Below are 20,925 nucleotides of genomic sequence, written 5' to 3' on the forward strand. Positions count from 1 at the left end.
ATAAGCAACTCTAGTTCTGCACTTCAAGGATAAAGCATTGATAGTCTAATGGGACAGAGGCAACCCGAGGCGATAGTCATGGATGGATGGTTTGTCATGGATGGCGGCTTGACAAAATAATGAACAAATCCTACGGTGAACTTTGCAGGCCATGAGAACCAAATATAATGAAAAGCAGTTGGTTATAGTTGTTAGCAATGACAACATTGACCACTTCCACTTCCATTGCAAAACCGTAGAGTGCATAATGGATCACTATTAGGGGGGGAAATAATTTGCTTGCAAGGCACGAGGAACCTGTATATTATTATGGCTGTTTAATATTTAGTCTTGGAAAGGGCAGGCTGTTTCATGTTACAAAACTTAAAAATGACGACTGCCTTCCAAATGTTTCTGCCGAGCATTGCTAGCCCAACAAAAAGACATGCTCCACTTACTTACTATGGACCTACATTTCATTAACTGTCACTTTTGGGCTGTTGTTCAAGAGAACAGTGCATTAACGTGAATGTGATCTCTCTGCTCTCTGCTCTCTCTCTCTCTCTCTCTCTCTCTCTCTCTCTCTCTCTCTCTCTCTCTCTCTCTCTCTCTCTCCCTCAGCTCTTTACAGCCTCACTTTCCTGGGCCTTCCAACAGCAGGCTGCCCCACCTAAGTACCAGTATCGTGATCCTGTGACGTCTGACCTCCTACTGTGTGACCAATGCCCTCCTGGCACGGCCGTGAAACGCCACTGCACAGCCGACACACCCACAGAGTGCCAGCCCTGTCCAGAGAGACACTTTGCTGAGAGCTGGCACTGGGGAGATACGTGCCAGTACTGCACTTCGGTGTGTAAAGTACAATGTATACACTATATGATGGTGTTACATGCCAACTATCAGATCTACTGTACAAGCTCACAACAATGCTATTTTTGGTGCACAACTTTGTTGTATTAATTAAGCATAAGGCCACATGTTTCAATTAATGATTAATTAATTCATGTCAATGTGTAATTCATGTGGATGGTCTTATACTTGTAGATCTACTATTTTTGCACTTTTGAAAGTGGCTAATCTCTAGCTACTGACTGTATGTTTACATATATACGCTGTATGCTTTGTTGTGTGTTTTTCTCCAGGTGCAGCGTTTTTTTAATGTGTGCGTGCGCGTGTGTTTAGGTGTGCAAGGAGAGACAACTGGTAAAGCAGCGGTGTAACAGCACACATGACCAGCTGTGTGAGTGTGCTCCAGGTTTCCATCTAGTGGTGGAGTTCTGCATCAAACACAGCACCTGTCCACCTGGGCACGGAGTGCTACATCGAGGTAATTAAAGTTTTGTAGAATTGTTTTCGTATATCCAAAGAATGTTTTTATTTTTTCTTTTTAGATTAGAGTGCCATTGAGTGTAGTGTATTGTGATCTGATCTGTTTTTTGCCAATGCCAATGACAAAATTAATTCACATTTATAATGCAGAAGTTAGGGTTTTCAGCACCTTGCCCAAGGACACTTTGCCAGTGAGGGTGGTACTGTAGTCTAGATCACTCGTATACCAGTATATGTATTTTAATATTATATTGCGCAGGGGACTCTATGGATGTCAGTCATTTTGTTGCTCATATCCAATCATGCATATAAAATGTCCATTGCCATCAAATTTGCTTTGCACCTTTCTTGCTCTCCGAGAATGAATCCTACTAATTTTGTTGACCACATGACCTTTCCTCTCTATTCATACAGGTCAAAAGAATGTATGACATGTGTTTGTAGAAATACTGTATGTGGGAAGGTATTACGCTCATGTGGCTTCTACTTGGAATTGTCCTATATATTTTGGTGCAAAATAGTGGTTAAACAATTTGCCAAACCTCAAATTAACAAAATGTATCATTATGTTTATAGCAGCTGAAATTGTGGTGTCAAGCGGATTTGAGGTAATGGGCAAGTGCAATTTTGGTGTCTTCCCAATTACTTTTTGTTTGTGCATGGCGTGCATAATCACAATGCGGAAAGGCACAAATTAGTATTCAGTCCCAACACTCAAAACATGATGGGTAACATTCTTAGCCTATTGGTGTCATGTCTAGGACTGAACAGGAATATCTACACTATATATTTTATTCATATATTTAGTCATGTCTACAAGAGCTTTCTGCCCGCACCGTCTAAACATCCAATGGCCTTTGGATTTTATGCCGTATCCAACATGACAGCCATGTAAACAAACACACAATGTAATTTACAACTAAACATTGCTCTCAAGAATGTTTTGGAAAACATTTGAAGCTATAAATAGACGACACATTATTCAACACTTATGGAATACTTTCATTGCCATAAGCAAGGAAATACCTAGTTTTTATGTTACTTTTTGGTCAATGTATTAATTTATATATTAAGTAGCCGACTAGCCGTGTAATAAGTGGGGTAATAAACGGGTCGGCGGTCTTTATCAAGCAATAAAATAAAATCCCTTCAGGATGATTAAACACCTCGGCTTCGTCTCAGTGTTTAATCATCAATTGGGGTGGTTGTATTTTATCTCCCTGCTCTTCTATCGAGACACCGTCTATTAGCACACATTAGCACACATTTCAGGTTTAAATTCACAGTAGAAGAGGAAAGTTTAGTTTCTTGATAAATTAGACACACAACAAAGTAAAATGTAGAGACAGATTACTGTGTATGATTTATATCTTATTCTGTTTTCAATCTCGCTTTCTTTTCTTTCCATATCATTCCACTATCTCACCCTTCTTCCGTTCATCTCTTTTGTCTGTCTGTCTGTCTGTCTGTCTGTCTGTCTGTCTGTCTGTCTGTCTGTCTGTCTGTCTGTCTGTCTGTCTGTCTGTCTGTCTGTCTGTCTGTCTGTCTGTCTGTCTGTCTGTCTGTCTGTCTGTCTGTCTGTCTGTCTGTCTGTCTGTCTGTCTGTCTGTCTGTCTGTCTGTCTGTCTGTCTGTCTGTCTCTCTCTCTCTCTCTCTCTCTCTCTCTCTCCTCATCTGTGGATTTATTTCCAACTGATTCCAGACAGATTAATCTTTTCCCAGCAGAGGCATTCTCTGGCTGAGAAAAGGCACACACCACATGTGGTCACGCATGCACGCACGCACGCATGCACGCATGCACGCACGCACGCACGCACGCACGCACGCACGCACGCACGCATGCACGCACAATGTAACATGCCAGTAAAAGGTACATGTATATGGTAGGCGTATGCCGGTAGCTGACCAGATACGTGCCCAGTACATCGACCACATAATCTCCACTGTTCCATCCCAGCTGAAGACTGTTGCATGTATTTCCCCTCTCTGCCCTCACTCAATTTCCTGTCGCTGTGCACTTCCCTCTCTAAATACAATTAATGAATTCAATATTGTTCCCGTACTGTATGTAAGGACAGATAATTCCATTTCGGTTTTTGTCTGATTTATAAATACGCTCACACGTACACAGCCTGAAGCATGGTTTGAGGTGTCCGACCTACAGTAGATTGACATTCTGCCTGTTGAAAATGTGTTGTTGTCTCATGATATTCCTAACACAGATAAATGGTGTGTGAATTTATGAATGTGTATATCCTAACTTTCTTTCTATTTATCCTAACCTAGAGAAATCTGAATAATGTAACTTACTGTAGAATAAAGCTTCCGATAATGTCAGGCTGCACAGTGTCTGTAATGCGAGGCACATTAGCCAGTGTACAAGCACTTGTCATAAAGTTATGAGTGGAACAGTGATGACGCTGGGACTCATGCGTACAATGATTGTGGAAATACTAGGTCATACAGACTGCTGGCTACTAGACAGAGTTAAAACAACAATGACTTGGTGTTTTCCATGGATTCCCTTACTCCTGGTTCATCACGAAATACAGTTAGCCTACATGGTGCATTCATTTGGATTTCTTTCTATTGATGTAAGTCAGAAAGGGTCCCGCACCATTGAATTTACTGCACTGGAGATGCGGTCCTCATATCTCAGTTCGGGCCGCATATTGGCCCTCATACTTACGTCGCAGCACCGACGTATAGGTGTACTTATCATGTCTGAGTCATAGTGTCGGGACTCAGAGTTTGTCAGAGTGAGTACCTGTTGTACAGTACCTGGCTGTCTGTGTCCTTTTTGTGCCCATGTGGAGATCTCTGTCTGTCGGCAGCGTGTACCACACTCCCTCAAGTCCTTGCTGATGCGCATACCAAGTTTGAAATCAGTCGGCGACAACTGAAGTCGCATTGAATAATTGAATAAAATATTTTCCAAGAACAGGGATACGCCTATACCTCGGTCTAAGACAGTGGTTCCTTTTTTTCTTTTCACACTAAACTCAAGCGTTTAGGTTCTAAACACAAGTTATTTGTAACACTTTTTAAACGTGTCACAGTATTTAGATTATAAACAGAAGAGCATGTTTAAATGCCATGATTGCAGGCTAGTCCTGTCCGCCTCGGCAGGTTCTGTGTTCTGTCGCTGGTTTGACGGCAGGTTTCAACGGCAGGCTGGCATCGCTGTTGCCAGCCAGGGTGTCCTTGCTGGTGGTGGTTTCATTGTGAACAAGTAGCCTAAGCAGAGTAGGCCTACAGTACTGTGCAGACCTGGTGCGGTACAAATGGGACGAACCGAGGCCAATATATATATTCAGGTCCAATTCCTCATGGGGGCAGAGACCCCTGGTCCAATTCCTCATGGGGGCTGAGGCCCCCTGGCCCCCACGGACTCTACGTCACTGCTCAGGAGGGCTTATAAAATGTGTCTTTATGCTTTCATCAAGTTTCACTAGAATATATTCTACATAGTCCTTGCTATTGTCAATGACAGTTTTAACACAGGGTCATTTCCCTCTCCTTTGTTAGAGCTCACCATGTGGGATTCAGGGTTTCCCTCATGGGAAAATTAAGACAGCATGGCATGGCATTTTCTAAGAATGGACCAGTCAACACAGTGATATTCCATATAGGAATTAATCTAAAACTGACACATTGTGACCTCTAGTGTCCAACTGCTGTGGTTACTAACTTACTGCACACATCACACAGCATTTTCCAGGAATTCGTTGTCCACGTGGGTTGAAAGGTCTAACCCAATGCACTGTCAAAACTACTCCAACATCAGACATTTTCCATGAATTCCTCAATGACCTGGTTCTAAGGTCTGACCCAAGTTAGATGAAGAGATGAGGCACTACTTTCTGGGGATTCCCCTTCCCGGAGCTGATGTTTATATTATGTATTTGAGTTCTGGAACCACAGAATGTTAGATAGCCCCATATAGATAGTTCAGTGTTGTACCGCCACATATTTTACTATTCTTAATCTTCTCTTGGTCTCCCCCCTCTCTCTGTTTCTCTCTTAATTGGTCTCTTGCTTTCTTTCACCCAAACTGTTGTGTGAAAACACAAACAAATATGACAAGTAAGCTAGAATTGTTTGTTATACATCATGGCAAGGTAACTACTGTACACAACCCAAACCTCTACAAAAGTGGTCTAACCCTTTAACATATTTTCCAGATGTCACTAGACCGTAATCATCAACATCATTAATAAGGGAAATCTTTTAAATAATCGTTTAAGTAAGACCTTGTTCAGTCAAATGTGGATGGAAAACTTGAACCACCAAAGCTTTTTATAATTAATAACCTACAGTATACAAACACTAAAAAGGCAAGCGCATGCTAGACGTTTGTTTCCAGACTTTTCATTGGCATTCAACACGATGCTATGTGACATTAATTTTCCTCACCAGCTTGTACTGTGGATGTTGGTGTTATTGACAGAGAGCACCTTGTAAATTACAGTAAATGGATGGGTTTCCCAAAGAAATGTTGTGTTGCATGTAGCTTGAATACACCCCTCTAGGCCGCAAACAGAAGCCTGTCCTTAGATAACATAGAAATAGACAACCGACTAGAGCACATTTAAGAGTTACAATGAATATACTAATAATTATACCTCCTGCATGAATACATTTAGAAGCAAACCTGTCGACATGTGGCAGTAGTAAAACCATTCGCAGAGAAACGTGTGATGTGAGTGGTGACTTTCTTAATCTAATTTAAATATAAAATATATGTATAATATATGTGACTCATCATTCAGGTTTATGTCACACAAGAGTACTGATATTGCTCGTCATGGTATGCTACATGATACAGATACAGATACTGATACAGATCTGCTTGCGTTGGTGTTTTTCTTTGTGATGTTGTGAATCAATGATTAGTAATATAAACACTGCAGTGAGTATATTCAGTAACATGAATATAATATAATATATATACTGTGTTGTATCAGTTTCAGAATGATGGCTGATCTGATCTTACTGTATGTGTCTTGTGTGTATAATGAAGAGAAGAGTAAAAAATAAGCTGTAAGCTGCTGTTCTGAAAAATATTTTCCCTTTCTCTATTATAATTAAACAAAACATATCTGTCACAAGTTTTCATTGTAACTCTTAAAGGAGTAGTTCACCCAAAAAAGGACTTTGATTTTCTATCAATTGCACACCCTATGAAGCCTTGCATTCATGGAGATTTTTCTGTTTTTGTTGCATTCCTGAGCCAATAATTAACATATTGTGGGTACAGTAGACTGACAGGAAATGTGGAGAGAGAGATGGGGAGTGACACACAGCAATGGTCGTTGTGATCGGGACTCAAACCCGCGACACGCGTGCCCGGACCTTTACCCTAGCCGTCTGGGCCTTTCGTAGCCAATAATTTGATGACAGATTATTGTAGCCTTACAACTTACATGACCGGAGACTCCGCCGGTCATCAAATGATTTCCTTAGTAATGCCACAAATACTCCTTTAAACCTATTGCATGCTTTGGATTTCTTGCTGGTTTAATTTAAATTTTCAGTTCTAAAATCAATATGTCATTCTCTTCCAGGTACGCCAGAGAGTGACATGGTGTGTGAACGTTGTCAGCCTGGTCATTTCTCCAGTGGTGGGTCCTCAACAGAGCCGTGCTTGCCCCATAGGAACTGTACCTCTTTGGGCCTAAAGACCATGAACCAGGGCACCGCTACAACGGACAGTCTTTGTGCCAGTCAGGGCAAAGTCTCAGATTGCTCTCATTACTACACACCGTGCCACAATGGTAAGACAACAATAGCTGGGCTGTATCACATTATATTCCAGTGAACACTGTACTCCTTATATTATCAATATCGCCATGCTCCTCCACCTCAACATAATTAAGTGTTAATGCAGGATAGATTCAGCATTGGATCGATCGGCCACGCCATGGTACTGACTGTACTGTAATACAAAGGCATAGCTTAGAAATCAAATGTTGTATTCAGTATGCATTGCATTATGTACAAGTGTGAGTAACTGCACAAGCACACGCACACACGCACGCACGCACGCACGCATGCACGCACACACACACACACACACACACACACACACACACACACACGCACACACACACACACACACACACACACACACACACACACACACACACACACACACACACACACACACACACACACACACACACACACACACAACCATGTGCTCAGCCAAAGCTCAACTGTCAACAACTTAGAAACAAAACAATATTGGAGTATTTCAGACATGTGGCCATTTTTCTGGACAGGGAATTTCCTCGGTTACATTCTTGTTCAGATTCCGTTCTTTTTCAGATTCTTTCATGTCTGCAAAGGAAATTGAGAGTGAGGGAGAGAGAATGAGAGGGAGAAGACTTAACAGGGTTGAATCGGATGTTTGTGGTACAACTGTCATAATGGCCCATGATGAATCAATTACATTCTAACTGACATCCTTAAACAACAATTAGGCCGAGGAAACTGAGTCAAACTGCACTGAGACACGAGACAAGCAGCTTAGCCTTTTGTTACCCAGAATAATTAGGCAGATGCTGACAATCAATTTAAGAGGGCAAGCCTCAAATATGATCCTGAATTCTTGTAGCCTTACAAATTCGAGTCACTATAGCACTGCAGACACACACAGATGCAGATCGACACACACACACACACACACACACACACAGTCACACAGTCACGCACGCACGCACGCACGCACGCACGCACGCACGCACGCACGCACGCACGCACGCACGCACGCACGCACGCACGCACGCACGCACACACACACACACACACACACACACACACACACAGTCACGCACACACGCACACACGCACGCACGCATGCACGCACGCACGCACGCACGCACGCACGCACGCACGCACACACACACACACACACACACACATACACACACACACATACCACCACCACCTAGCAGAATAAGCCTTATGCCTCAGGGTGGGTCATGTTTTCTAACCTTCATTCATAAATTCTCTTCCAGTGGGTCTACACAACCACAGTCTACAACACATTCTGGGACTGTTTAAATTTAACAGACAGTTTTTTTTTTTACAGTTTCAAAGAAAACTGTTAAATTGAAAGCAGTCGGGGATCCCGAGCGAGAGCGTGACTGGGCGAAACCACTGGGATGACAACGTTAATTAAACAAAGCCACACTTGGATTATACTGACATCAGAGAAATAGCGTCATATTCTTTTCACACTAGAATTCCAGGCACTGTTACTGCGGCACGATGGGTCTCAGGAAAAAATGGTTCATACTGTATATTATGTCTCTGTGTATGTAGCCACAGAAGTACACATCAATAGCTCTAAGAACACTAACGTATGATGTCCAATATCATGGTTTGAAAAACAAAAACAAAAGAAAGTGAGATGACAGGTTGTGGTTGTAAGAGAAGGGTAATTGCATTCTTTCAACATCTTTGACTTGTGTTGACAGTGCCCAGCTTCGACCAACCATATTGGTCAGCAGCTTTATTAAAAAATAGGCTGACTGAGTTGAGTGTAGCTCAAATGACTTTACAGCCCAGCATGCTCGTCCAGTTCTCATGCTTGGTGTGGCTGCCGCCTGTTCTATTACGATGACAGTTTGACATCATAACATCCACATTATTCCCATGGAAATGTAACTGTTTTGTTGACAATCACATCCATGGCTCTGTATAGCTCTGCTCAATAAATATGGTTCAGTTCAGTTCAGTTGAGACCAGGCGGAACCAGAGAGACCACAAAGAGATTTAAATGTGACTTATCGGTGTGAATCAGTCTTGTTGTCTATAGGGAACACACAGAGAGGAAGTCCTTCATGTACTATTGCCTATAGTTACAAAACGCATGCTCACCCCCCCCCCCCCCCACATACACACACACACACACACACAATCAACTGCAGATGAGGCTCCATAGAGATGCAACCATCAGTGTTGTTTGGAATGTGATCTAAACACCACCTGTGCTCCACCAATGGGCTATATGCAGCCAACACTTCCGCATAAAGTTTGGGCTGCCTATGCGCTTCTGGTTGGCAGCCACTCATTCACTGTGAACGTACGGTTTTGTAGGAATAAAGTTCAGTTCTTTAAACTGTAGGAATAAAGTTCAGTTCTTTAAACTGTAGGAATAAAGTTCAGTTCTTTAAACCACACTATTTCATTTGATTGTGTTGATGGTGTATAGTTTGTATTATTTGTGTTGCGACGTTGACATGATGACATGAGGTAGAAACGTCTTAAATCTCCTTTTAAATTGGAAAATATCAGATCTACAAGCTCACGACGACGCATTGTGAGTTTGTAAATTGCTATTCTCAAGTATCTGCCGATGTGTTATAGCAGGTGTTTTCAACTATTGAAAACACCTGTACACCTAAATATTAGTGTAGTAGTTAATTTGTGGAGTGGCTTCTTTTCATAGACCTGGTTGCTTATTTCTCTCACACAATCTGGCAACACTGTTTGTTACACTGCTGTGTATAACAGCTGGAGACACCCATAGAGTATAAAGAAGGATGACCGAACTGGAGCGTTAGGGCCGATTCATACTCCTATTTTAGCGCTGTTTCGGCGCTGTAGTGCCGAAATGATTTCGGCTCGTCAGAAATTTTCAGTAGCACCGAAGAGCCGACTTTAGGACGGTACCCGCCCCCCGAACCTCAAATGACGTCAAACTGTAGGCTCTACAGCGCCAAACCGACTTTTATTCGGCTCTAAAATAGGAGTATGAATCGGCCCTTAGTCTGTCAGGCCCAGGACATGGCAGCTTATTCCTTTACATATATTTGTGATCGTATTGAACTGTATTGTATTATTATTATTTTCACTGTGAGGTTCTATAAATGTATTTAATTTGGCATAGTAAGTGACAAGGACTTAAGGGCAGTCCATACTCTCTCCGACCACCAAACTTTTCGTCAGAAAGATCAGACTTTAATTTTTTCTCCGAAGTAGAGTTCGGAGAGTCACAACATCTGGGAGTGCAGCTTTCAGAACAAAAATTCGGAGGAATGCGTTTCAGAAGTTGCGAGTGACGTCATGTTGTAGTTGTACCGGAGCTTTCCGACGAAAGGTTCGGTGGTCGGAGAGAGTATGGACTGCCCTTAAATCTGTCTTTCATTTGTTATTCATGAGGATAGGCACAACTCCTCCCTAATGACCCAGGAATGTGAGACATGCATGCAGTTTATCCCGATTTCTCTTAGCACTCATTATGTGATCGGTTGTATGACTAGCTCATGCTATGTGACATGTTGTGACTTGAGATGTTTTGCCACATAACCTGAAGAGTCCTATAATAAAATAATTCAGCACTTTGGCTATTTGACATATTAGATTATTCTGCCGTCACGCAGTGACCGGCACCACTAGAAGGACTGGTGTGAGTATATAGCATCCTTCCGCAGCTGGAAAATAGGTAGACCGCTTTTTCATAGCTTTATTTAATATTATTTCACATGGCTGCCAAACGCAGTAAAACCACCTTCCAAAAGCGACAGAGCAGTTAATCAACATACCACTGCAGCACTCAGCCAAGTTTAACTCCTTTCTCAAGTTTACTCTGTGGTGTTTCAGACTTTCAGTACACATCTAAGTGCTGCGCACATCATTAACGGTAAACCTCGGCAGTTCGAGTAAACAACGGGTGAAACGGGATGATTCCTCCTTCATGGTTGCAGTCCAGTGTGTCCACTTGTCTCGGTCGGACTGAAGGACTGGCTGCGGAAGTGTTGGCTGCATATAGGCCGTTGAATCTTACTGAGAAATAAGTCATGAAACTGAACTCCAGTGGGAATCCAAGCTAATAGAAACTGCAGGATTACTATTCTTGAAAAGTTGCAATTCTGGAAGCCATCATTCTTATGATAATAAAAATCTAAATATTATTCAAAAACAAAGTTGTTTAAAAAGCAAATCTGCTTAACGATGATGTCACTGGTGGACGGGTTTCTGAACTGCCTACAGCCCTCCTATGGGACACAGAACGAGTAGGAAACAATCGTGATATTTTATCATGAACAAGAAAGTGGTGAAGTGGTCCTTTAACACCCGCCACCCTCTTATTTCATTCTCCAAAAAAGCCAAGATCAAGATCTGGGACACAGCATCATGAATATTAATTTTGCTGAGATTAATTCACATTATTATTTTATTAAAACTATTTTATTTTATTTTTTTCACACTCACATGTTGGCCCTGCTAATAGTCATGTGTAAAAAAGGCAGCCAATAACCAGAAAGACACACAAAACCATGCCTACCACCCTTTAGTCTAGCTTGTACCAGAAATCAGAGACTTGCCCATCTTTTACCATCTTTATGTTTAAAATGTGTGTGTGTTTGTGTGTCTCCTTCTCGAACTCTCTTCCCCTCCTCACCCCAGATGTGACCCTATGTGAGGAGGCTGTCTTCCAGTCTCTAGCCTCTCTGCACCTGTCCTCTGTGCCCCTGGAGAGGCTGTTGGAGAGCCTTCCAGGGCATCGGGTGGAGCTTAAGAACCTGGAGAGGTTGAAGAAGGCCTGTACTCCCCAGCAACAGGTCCTGCAGCTGCTCCGGCTGTGGAGAGAACAGAACAAAGACCAAGACAAGCTGTACGATATTATCCGAGGTCAGGAGGGCTGCAGGGGACACAGAGTCATTCATCTGATTGCGTGCTCCTTGTTTTATTTTCTTTTTTTTAAGCATATATGTGTTGTGCCATCCCTTCAGGTGTGAATCACTGCGAGAGGAAGGTCTCCCGCTGTGCTGGCGTGAAAAACCTGACCCTGGACGACCTCCTGAAGCTCACCGACAGCTTGCCGGGGACCAGAGTTCGCCAGGATGACGTTCGGTCCATGGTCTCGTCCTGCAGGCCCCAGCAGCACATTCTGCAGGTCCTCCGTCTGTGGAAGACGCTGAACTATGACCTGGACCTGGCCAAAGGTCTGTCTCACAGTCTGAGGGTTCTGCGTGGCCAAGAGGTGCCGCGCTCTCTGCTAAAAGCCCTGAAGAAGATCAGCCGTGTCATAGGGACCATCTCGGCACGCAAAATGTATGAGACAAAGTTTGTTAACATGCTACAGGAAGACTCGTGTTTTAAGGCTCATAAGCCACATAATGAATAGGGCTCAGAAGACATAGAGGTACAGACAAGCACAAAACACACACACACACACACACACACACACACACACACACACACACACACACACACACACACACACACACACACACACACACACACACACACACACACACACACACACACACAAATCATCTTTTGATTCATTTAACATATCAAATGCCATCAAACTATGACTATACATGTACACTATACATAATGGTAGGGGGTCAAATTAAACAAGAGGTGGTGGAAATGTGAGTTCTTGCTTCACTCTTCAATTGACCACTCATAACCCTTGAGATAACAATGTTTTACATGAGTTTGCTGTAGCAGAAGAGATGTGACCCCTCTTCATATCCGTGCCACCCCACATCCTGCTTATAGAGACCAGTAGTTGACCATAATCACACGGCGACACAAGTATCACATAAGGGCAACATGTCTGCTGTGTGAAAATGGTCAGTATGAGAGAGATGTGTTTTGAGGAGTCCTACAGTATAAATTAAATTACACAGCCCGATCCTGGCACGCAGAAACAAAGATGTTTAACAAAAACTTTAAAAAAGAAACAAAAAAGGTTTCATGGGAACTGTTTGACCAGAGTCTGTGAAAAATGAAAACTATTTAAAATGTACATAGTACACTATTTTATGGGCAAAGGGCATGCAGATGCGTCGTTGCTTTCTCGCTGTTTGAGAGGAAGGATTTGGTTTCATAATGAAATATTTTTCTATTGTTTTCCTTTGTTGGTTTGATTGTTTGTTCTGGACTGCTGACATGTAAAGCTCATCAGATATTTTTTTATGTCAGCTTTTATGAATGTACAAAGGAGTGCAATTGTTTTCTATTTAAAAAAAGTTTTACTTACTGAATATGCAAAGCTTGTTTTATTATTTTATCAAAAACTGGATTCAGAATGCTGCATTTCATTTGTTTTATATTTGGTTTTATCACTTTTATATTGTATGGGTCTTTATTGTATATATGCTTGAGTGTTCCTTTTTAAAGCTCTTGTAATATGTGAACATTAATTATTGTCAAATGATTTGATTAAAATCAGTTTGTTAAATAAATACTGTTTCCACTTGAATAATCAATAGAAAACTATAGGGGGAGACTAAATATATTACCACATATGTTGATTCTGAATATGCACTGAGCATTTGCCAACAAAGTTGACTTTGAATTTCATGCACTGGTAACAGCTCTCAGCTATAATCTATGTAAGGAGAATTCTTGACTCTTGCATACTGCGTGTAATGTTTGTCTGAGGTTGAGGGAACAATTCAGGTTGTGGCTGTTGGTTGTGGCTGTTTTTATTGATGAAGTTAATGTAGGTAGGGAGAAATGACTGCTCTTTTTTCTTTCTTTATAATTACAATAATTAGATTTTCTTTTCTTGATCTTGAAGATGAATAACGTTTAAGTTTGTTCAGCTTTCCCTGTTAAATTGCATGTTGCAATCATTCTTTAAATAAATATATTTTTATAACATTTATTTAAAAACAAAATAGATATATTAAAGCCCAATATTGTACTGAAATGGTACCACTGTCTGCGAACACAATCAATCAATGCGAACACAATCAATTAATAGGCGATACTGTCATAAAGTTACTTCACAGGGGATCATCCCTATATGTTCCCCAGGTTCTATGTTCCCCAGGTTCTGTTCCCCATTCCCCCCCCCCCACCCCCCAAAAAGGTTATATATATTATATATAACTAATATAAGGTTATATATCCCCGCTCAACCAAAAAGAGGTTCTATGTTCCCCACTCAACTATAGCACTCAACCAAAAAAGGTTTTATGTCACATTCCCTTTAATAAAAAAAACTACTAGTAACTGGTGTACTGACCATGGTATTACTGTGCTTAACTGACCAGCGAACTGGCCTGACCTGAACGTCACAGAGAATCTAGGTTGTATTGTCAAGAGGAAGGTGTGAGCCATGAGACTCAACAATACAAATGCATTCACAGCTGTTATCAAAGCAAACCTGGGCTTCCATAACACCTCAACAGTGCCACAGGCTGATCACCTCCATGCCATAGGCTACCCCATGGTTGAAATAATTTGTTCAAAAGTAGCCCAGACCAAGTATTAACTGCATACATTAATATACTTTTCAGATGGTCGACATTTCTCATTTAAAAAAAAAAATCTAATTTGTTGAGATAGGATTTTTAGATTTTCATGAGCTGTATGCCATAATCATGAAGATTAAAACAAAAAAAGTTTTAAATACTTCACCTTATGCACAATTAATTGAGAATGTATGAAAGTTTCACTTTTTTAATTATATTAGGGAAGAAAATTAACTTTTACACAATATTCTAATTCATTGAGATGGAGCTGTATAAAGACAAGACTAACTACACACAGGTGAACTGAAACACACAATCAACACTGGGATAGGCTAACAGGCAACAGAACACATGTGGCTAGTTACACTAATGGGGAGGTGAGGCAAGGCAGGTGACAGAAAAGGTCAAATAAGGTACAGAACACAAATACAAGTTATAAGTCCCAAAATAACACAAACAAAGTCCATGGGCAGAGGAGCTTACCGTGACAATGCAATGTTTTTTGTTATATAAATTATTCTAAGCCTAGAATCAAGCCATCCAGATCCTGGTAAATCATGACCACAAAACCTTTGATTCTGTGAAAAGAATATATATTTTTAAAGAAATTAACATTTAAATGTATGATATAGGCCTACTACTACATTTAATAAATATCCTTTGTTTAGCATTTTTTCATTTCATTTTTTCACAGAATCAAAGGTTTTATGGTCATGAGTCTCATGACTCACGAGGATCCTGGATGGCTTGATTCTAGACTTAAAATAACTGATATATTTTTGTAAATCTCTATGGGAAAAATGAATGGCCGATTTTTCAGTGGGTCCAGAAAACCACTACGCGTTCTCCAGATAGTGTCTCTGATGTGAAATCACAAAATCTGCTAAACGTAGTACTACTTAATTACCATTAGAGGTCGCCCTTGTCATTCTTTTGTCGCAGGCTAGTAGGTTCATATCAAAAACACAAAAATGCTTGAAAAGTCGATTGAAATAGGAAAAGTATTGACCTACGCACATTTCCTTAAACAATAATTGAATGAGAGAACCAAGCATGTGATATCTTAATTACATTCAATATGTATTAGTTGGACTGACATTGTGATAGATTTTTGTATTCACAAATAGTGTAATTCTTTCTTTGGCATAATTCATGCACAATGTGCATGAATTATTATGAATGAATGTAAAATGATTATCTAAATAAAAATAGTCCTTTGCCTTTACGTAGCCGTTTTACTGAAACAACTAGTGAAGCTTGATTTAATACATGTATTGCAATAAATGTTGTATTCAATCAAGCTTCACTTGTAAATGTTATACATGTATTATAATGGAGGATATTTAACGATTTGCCACGCTTTGTCAACAATACGCGCGGCTCCTCTGAGCACCAGCGTGACAAAAACAGCAGTGACGCCGCCACCCCCCTTCACCAACCCGACATGATGCACGGTTCACTGACTGAGTAAGCCTGGGACCGAGGCTACACTGACTGTCGCATCACCGATCGGGGAGGGGCCCCGGTCTTTACAATTGGCTGCCAAAAGCAAGAGCTTTATACCGTAGTCTACAACACTACAGAGGGCGTGTGTGTGTGCGTGGCGAACAGTGGTAGTCCTCCAAAGCGCAGTTTAGCTGGTTTCAGGCTTTCAGCATGAGTTTAAACGGATCCTGACGCTTTCTTAAACGCTTGAGAGAAACAGGGTGCTGTGAACGGATGGACATGTGCCCAGAATAGATACATGTGGATATATTTCATGGACACTGCAAGGAGAGAGGGACATGTAACCGCCAGGGGACTAAACGTAACGGCGGCGGCACCTGACACTTCTCCTGGGAGTGGATTAGGCTACCTCTCCATACTGTTATTTTAAAGCATCCCAATGCGTTGGCCGTAGTGTTCCTGTTGGCGGATATTGTTTATTGACCACACACTCCAGCAAAATGAGCGAGGAAGTGTCAGATGTCCCCAAAGAGCTTCTGGGTAAGGATATCATCCCACAAGCAAGATACAGTAGACATGGGTCAATGTATGGACACGTGGAAAAGACTATAGCCTACCAGATAGCAGATTAAGTTAAGGCTTATTCGTGGAATAATAGGTGTTGTTTCATCTTTGCATCTATCATTATCGTTGACATGATGGCGATCTGACCATAATAGAAAGACCGATGATCATGATGTGTGAGTTATAGCCTTTGTAAGATTAGATGTGATGGGAGGAAAGCCCTAGTTGAAATAAGAGCAGTCATCGCATTATATGGTGATGGCCCAACAAATCTACCTAGTCTTTTTTTTAAAGGATCATAGTAATCTCAGTTGAGGATCGTAGCCTAATCATGTATAGAACCTGCCTTCTAGTCTCTTTGTGTGGCACAGTACTACCTCAGCTTTTGACACCTCTGTGCAATATTGGACAAGCACAAGCAATCTATGGCGGTCTCTCTGTGCCACTTTCACTCGCATATCACATTCACATTGATTGCTATCCAGTGTCCATTGAATTAATGTATCTTGACCAAAAATATTTAGATGCTAGATGAGGCTTATATCGAACTAATTTAGTCACGCAGAAACACATGGTCCTCAGTGTCATTCATAGACTCCGTCACTGAAAAAACACTACCACTCTCACGCTCACTTATTGTATCTTTGTGCCATGTAGCGCCATATCATTGTGACTCAATCCATTATTATTGAGTTTCTTAGGATCCCCATTAGCTGGTGCATAACATCATCTAAATATTCCTGGGGTCCACACATAAAAACATGACAGTAAACAAGACAATTATCCCTTGTGTTTAGATTCAATGGTCTAACCCAGACTGTGAAAGTTTCAATTAACAGCAATGAAATGAAGAGGGTGGGAGGTTGTTGATGTGTTGAATGATGATGGTGTGTGGGTTTTCCCAGGCTGGTGTTTTCCCAGGCTGGTCTTCAAGTATTTTTATATTTAAACTGTGTTAATCACGTCTTGGTAACATAAGTGTTTTTATACCTTTGGTGATAGTAAAAATACACACTGGCCAAAATGGGCAGTGGGCATCCTGCTGCCTGTGGGGATAGGACAGCTCTGGTTTACCTTTTATAACAGATTCATACAACAATCAATTATGCTTTAAATTGGGTTGGAAGGGTGGAAATCTAAGAGCAGGGAATGACTATCCAGTATGTTTTTGACATACTTTTCCATAGGCCTACCTCTTATGAGATGAAGCATACAACCTCTTTGGTTTTTAGTTCTATCACATAAACATACTGTATAATTTCCTTTCATCAGTATATTTTTCCTGATGTTTAACCAAAAAAACATAGACTGACTATTTGTCATGTGCTGTTGTCCAGATGGGGCTAAACGGTCAGTGACTCAGCATCCTCAGAATTATGCAATGTCACTCCTTATGCAATGTCACTCCTTCCATCATGCAAGTACAAGGAATTATACAATGATGTAACCATTGAAAAAGTCCCACTTTTTAATGCGAGCAGCTGTTCTTTTCCTTTCCATCTTTAGAAGTCATTTTTACTTTAGGAGTCATATAGCAAGCACTAATTGAAGACACATTTGTGACAAGGTCTCATATAGGGCATGGCCATTTTTCAATTATTTTCAGATTATGAAAGTGCAGATTACAAACTTTCAAATGATGAAAATAAAAATAGTTGAAGAAGATATACTTATTTGAAATAATGATGATTAACCTCAAAATAAGAATATACATGGCACATGGGCAGAGTGCAGACCACAAGAATAGCCTTGAAGTGCAATCTCACACTGCAGTTACTACTACAACAATTTAAAAACAAATAAACAACCGATTTCCTCAATTTGCTAAATTTCGTGTTTGCCTCCTTGCGGCTCATTCCATCAGACCCTGTCACATTTTCTGTTATGGATTATAGAATTGTGATGGGGGATGTCAGAGGTTGCCTATTTGACAAAACGTCCTCGACCAAACACTGAAACAAAGTCTAATTTGACAGATTTAGTCAAATAACTTCCTGTTAAAATAATCTGGGTAGTATACTTTGTGAAGTGATACTTATGCACCCATAATGTGTTATACATACTGTATTGTCAGCCAGCATGCTTCGTCTGCTAGATATCTAATAGTTGCCAGCCCATAGAGCCCCATTGTGAACCCGGACATGTTGAGTATACCAAAGTATGGGTCCCCAGCATGTAGAAACTGCCGAATGCTAACTTGCATATGTTGAGCAATCTTCATAATTGGCATACCATACCATTAACAACCTATAGAAGGCAAAAACATCCAATTTTCCATTAGTTTTGCAAAAAAAAAAAAAAAAGCTACCAAATGTGCTGACATCATCACATTTGTGATTACAGCTATGGCCGTTTAGCCTAAGGAGTGTATTCTGTGCAAAACTAATGCTTGGAATGGATTCAGCATCAATGTCACATGCTACATAAAGCATCATGAAATTTAGATTTATTTTCCTTATAGGTTGTTAATGGTATGGTCAGATATTATGCCAATTATGAAAATTGCTCAACATTTGCAAGTTAGCATCCGGCAGTTTCTACATGCTGGGGACCCATACTAAACATTTCTAACATAAAACGTTGATGTACTCGACATAGTAGGCTAATTGTGAATGAAATGAGATACTGATTGGTGTTAAGGGGAGCAAGTGAGAAAGTGCAGCCTAAACGGGTTGCTGGTGAAATATAACATTAGCCAAGCAACAGAGAAAAGGCAGTGGGGTTGGATGTAGCTCCGAGAATGGGAGATACCGATGGAGAGGACGTAGACATGGCACATGGGCAGAGTGCAGACCATAGTGAGTAAAGCACTGCTGATAAGGGTGAACAAGTTAGCCTTTGTTTCTGGGCACATTACATGGTGTCTGCCAGAGGGCTTGTTACAGCACAACATCCATAGTCTAACCACTGCTACATGCAGGATCCTGGTACAATGGTTAAACAAAGACACTTAATGTATGAATGCCAATGTCTAGATGAGACACTGAATATGTATCAACTAAGCAATATTAATTGTTTTATTTATTTATTTCACTACATGCATATTGCTCAACATATCCTGTAAGACCTTTGAACTGCATAAATAAGTAAAGCACTGTATTGTTACTTGAACCAACAGGCCAAATGTCAGTGAGTCACCATCCAGAACCACCCAGACAGAATTTGGATTGGAAAAATCCATCCTGAAAATAAATGTTTTTCTATTTTGCACAGCTCAATCAAAATATACAAGAATGTTTCCTCCAAATCTTAAAATTCAGAAAACCAATGCTGAACTTTATGAGTTCGATTGGAAGAAGAACAAGTAGATCTGCTCCATTGACAATAGATTAGGCACATACTTTTCAGTCTCATACAATGTAGCCTATGTTAAAGCTTTAGCTTAACAAGACCATGATGTGTCATCTCCATGCCTTACCCGTTGTCCCCTATTGAATTGAGTTAGTATGGTATTATTGCACTGAAATGGAACCAAATTGCCATTGCTGCTGGCATAATTCTTGACATAATCATGATGTATGATCAATGATCGATCATACTGGCATGTTTAGCATACTGACACGACATGAAGTCACTGTGTATTACTGCCTACCATTTTCCAAAAGCAAATGGTTTGTTTTGTCTTGAAGAAAGCAAAATATCAGATTATTCACCCCCCAGACACTTCTTCTGTCTGAGACACCAACTGAATATATGATAGGATCCATGTAATTTAAACGGGCTAATACCCTTGTATTGGTAACCACCAGACAGATCTGTGACCCATTTTGGTTCTTGAATCATAGAATCATGCCATCATAGAACTGCTGCAGAGGGACGTGCCTATTTTTAATGGCGTTCAGTTCAGCCAGTAAATAAAATAAATTAAGGTCTTCCTTGTTACTTTGGCTTTGTTAAGTATTGTATTGTTCTTGCACAAGGCTGAAGGTGTGTGTGTGTGTGTGTGTGTGTGTGTGTGTGTGTGTGTGTGTGTGGGGCAGCTTGTAAATGCAGCTGACCCAGTTCTGTTCTCTAAGCCTGTTCCTTTGGCTGTGCAGGATTCTCCTGAGTGTGAACAATCAATCCGAACAGCGGAACAAACACTCATCGTGTGCCTGTGTGTAAGTGAAATTGTATGCATACACATATATCCCTTCTCTTCTTTTTGCCTCTCATCTATGCTTCTATAGAGAGTGTTAGGGATGCAGTGGGGAGGAAGGTGAAGCTGTCACTAAGGAGGAGAGTTAAACTGGAGATCAAAGGAGACAAGACAGAGAACAGAGTTCTGGTAAGTTAACTCCTACTACTTCCCTTTTTGTCTCCACCAGGCCGAAGGCATGTGGGGAGAGTATGTTTTGCACTCCGTCCGTCCGTGTGTCCGTCCGTGTGTGTGTGTGTG

At 40.9% G+C, this 20,925-nt stretch overlaps 3 protein-coding genes across 5 annotated transcripts in view; 2 read left to right on the plus strand and 1 right to left on the minus strand.

Annotated features, from left to right (window-relative positions):
* The window catches only part of LOC310856483 (tumor necrosis factor receptor superfamily member 11B-like), a 25,230-nt gene extending 11,710 nt beyond the window's left edge, over window positions 1–13,520 (plus strand). The window contains exons 2-6 of the mRNA XM_083761952.1: window positions 601–828; window positions 1,162–1,306; window positions 6,876–7,085; window positions 11,728–11,952; window positions 12,054–13,520. Of these exons, the coding sequence (XP_083618078.1) occupies window positions 601–828; window positions 1,162–1,306; window positions 6,876–7,085; window positions 11,728–11,952; window positions 12,054–12,448 (1,203 nt within the window). The 3' untranslated portion in view covers window positions 12,449–13,520. The remainder of the gene's footprint in view (window positions 1–600; window positions 829–1,161; window positions 1,307–6,875; window positions 7,086–11,727; window positions 11,953–12,053) is intronic.
* col14a1a (collagen, type XIV, alpha 1a) overlaps window positions 1–20,925 on the minus strand; it is a 594,115-nt gene that overhangs the window by 115,193 nt on the left and 457,997 nt on the right. The window lies entirely within an intron of this gene.
* LOC310856297 (F-actin-uncapping protein LRRC16A-like) overlaps window positions 16,116–20,925 on the plus strand; it is a 91,134-nt gene continuing 86,324 nt past the window's right edge. For all 3 annotated transcript variants that reach the window (XM_083761629.1, XM_083761630.1, XM_083761631.1), the window contains exons 1-2: window positions 16,116–16,523; window positions 20,717–20,814. In XM_083761629.1, the coding sequence (XP_083617755.1) occupies window positions 16,484–16,523; window positions 20,717–20,814 (138 nt within the window). In that variant the 5' untranslated portion in view covers window positions 16,116–16,483. The remainder of the gene's footprint in view (window positions 16,524–20,716; window positions 20,815–20,925) is intronic.

This window comes from Protomyctophum parallelum, assembly GCF_964188405.1.
Source record: "Protomyctophum parallelum genome assembly, chromosome: 3".
Classification (NCBI taxonomy): Eukaryota; Metazoa; Chordata; class Actinopteri; order Myctophiformes; family Myctophidae; genus Protomyctophum; species Protomyctophum parallelum.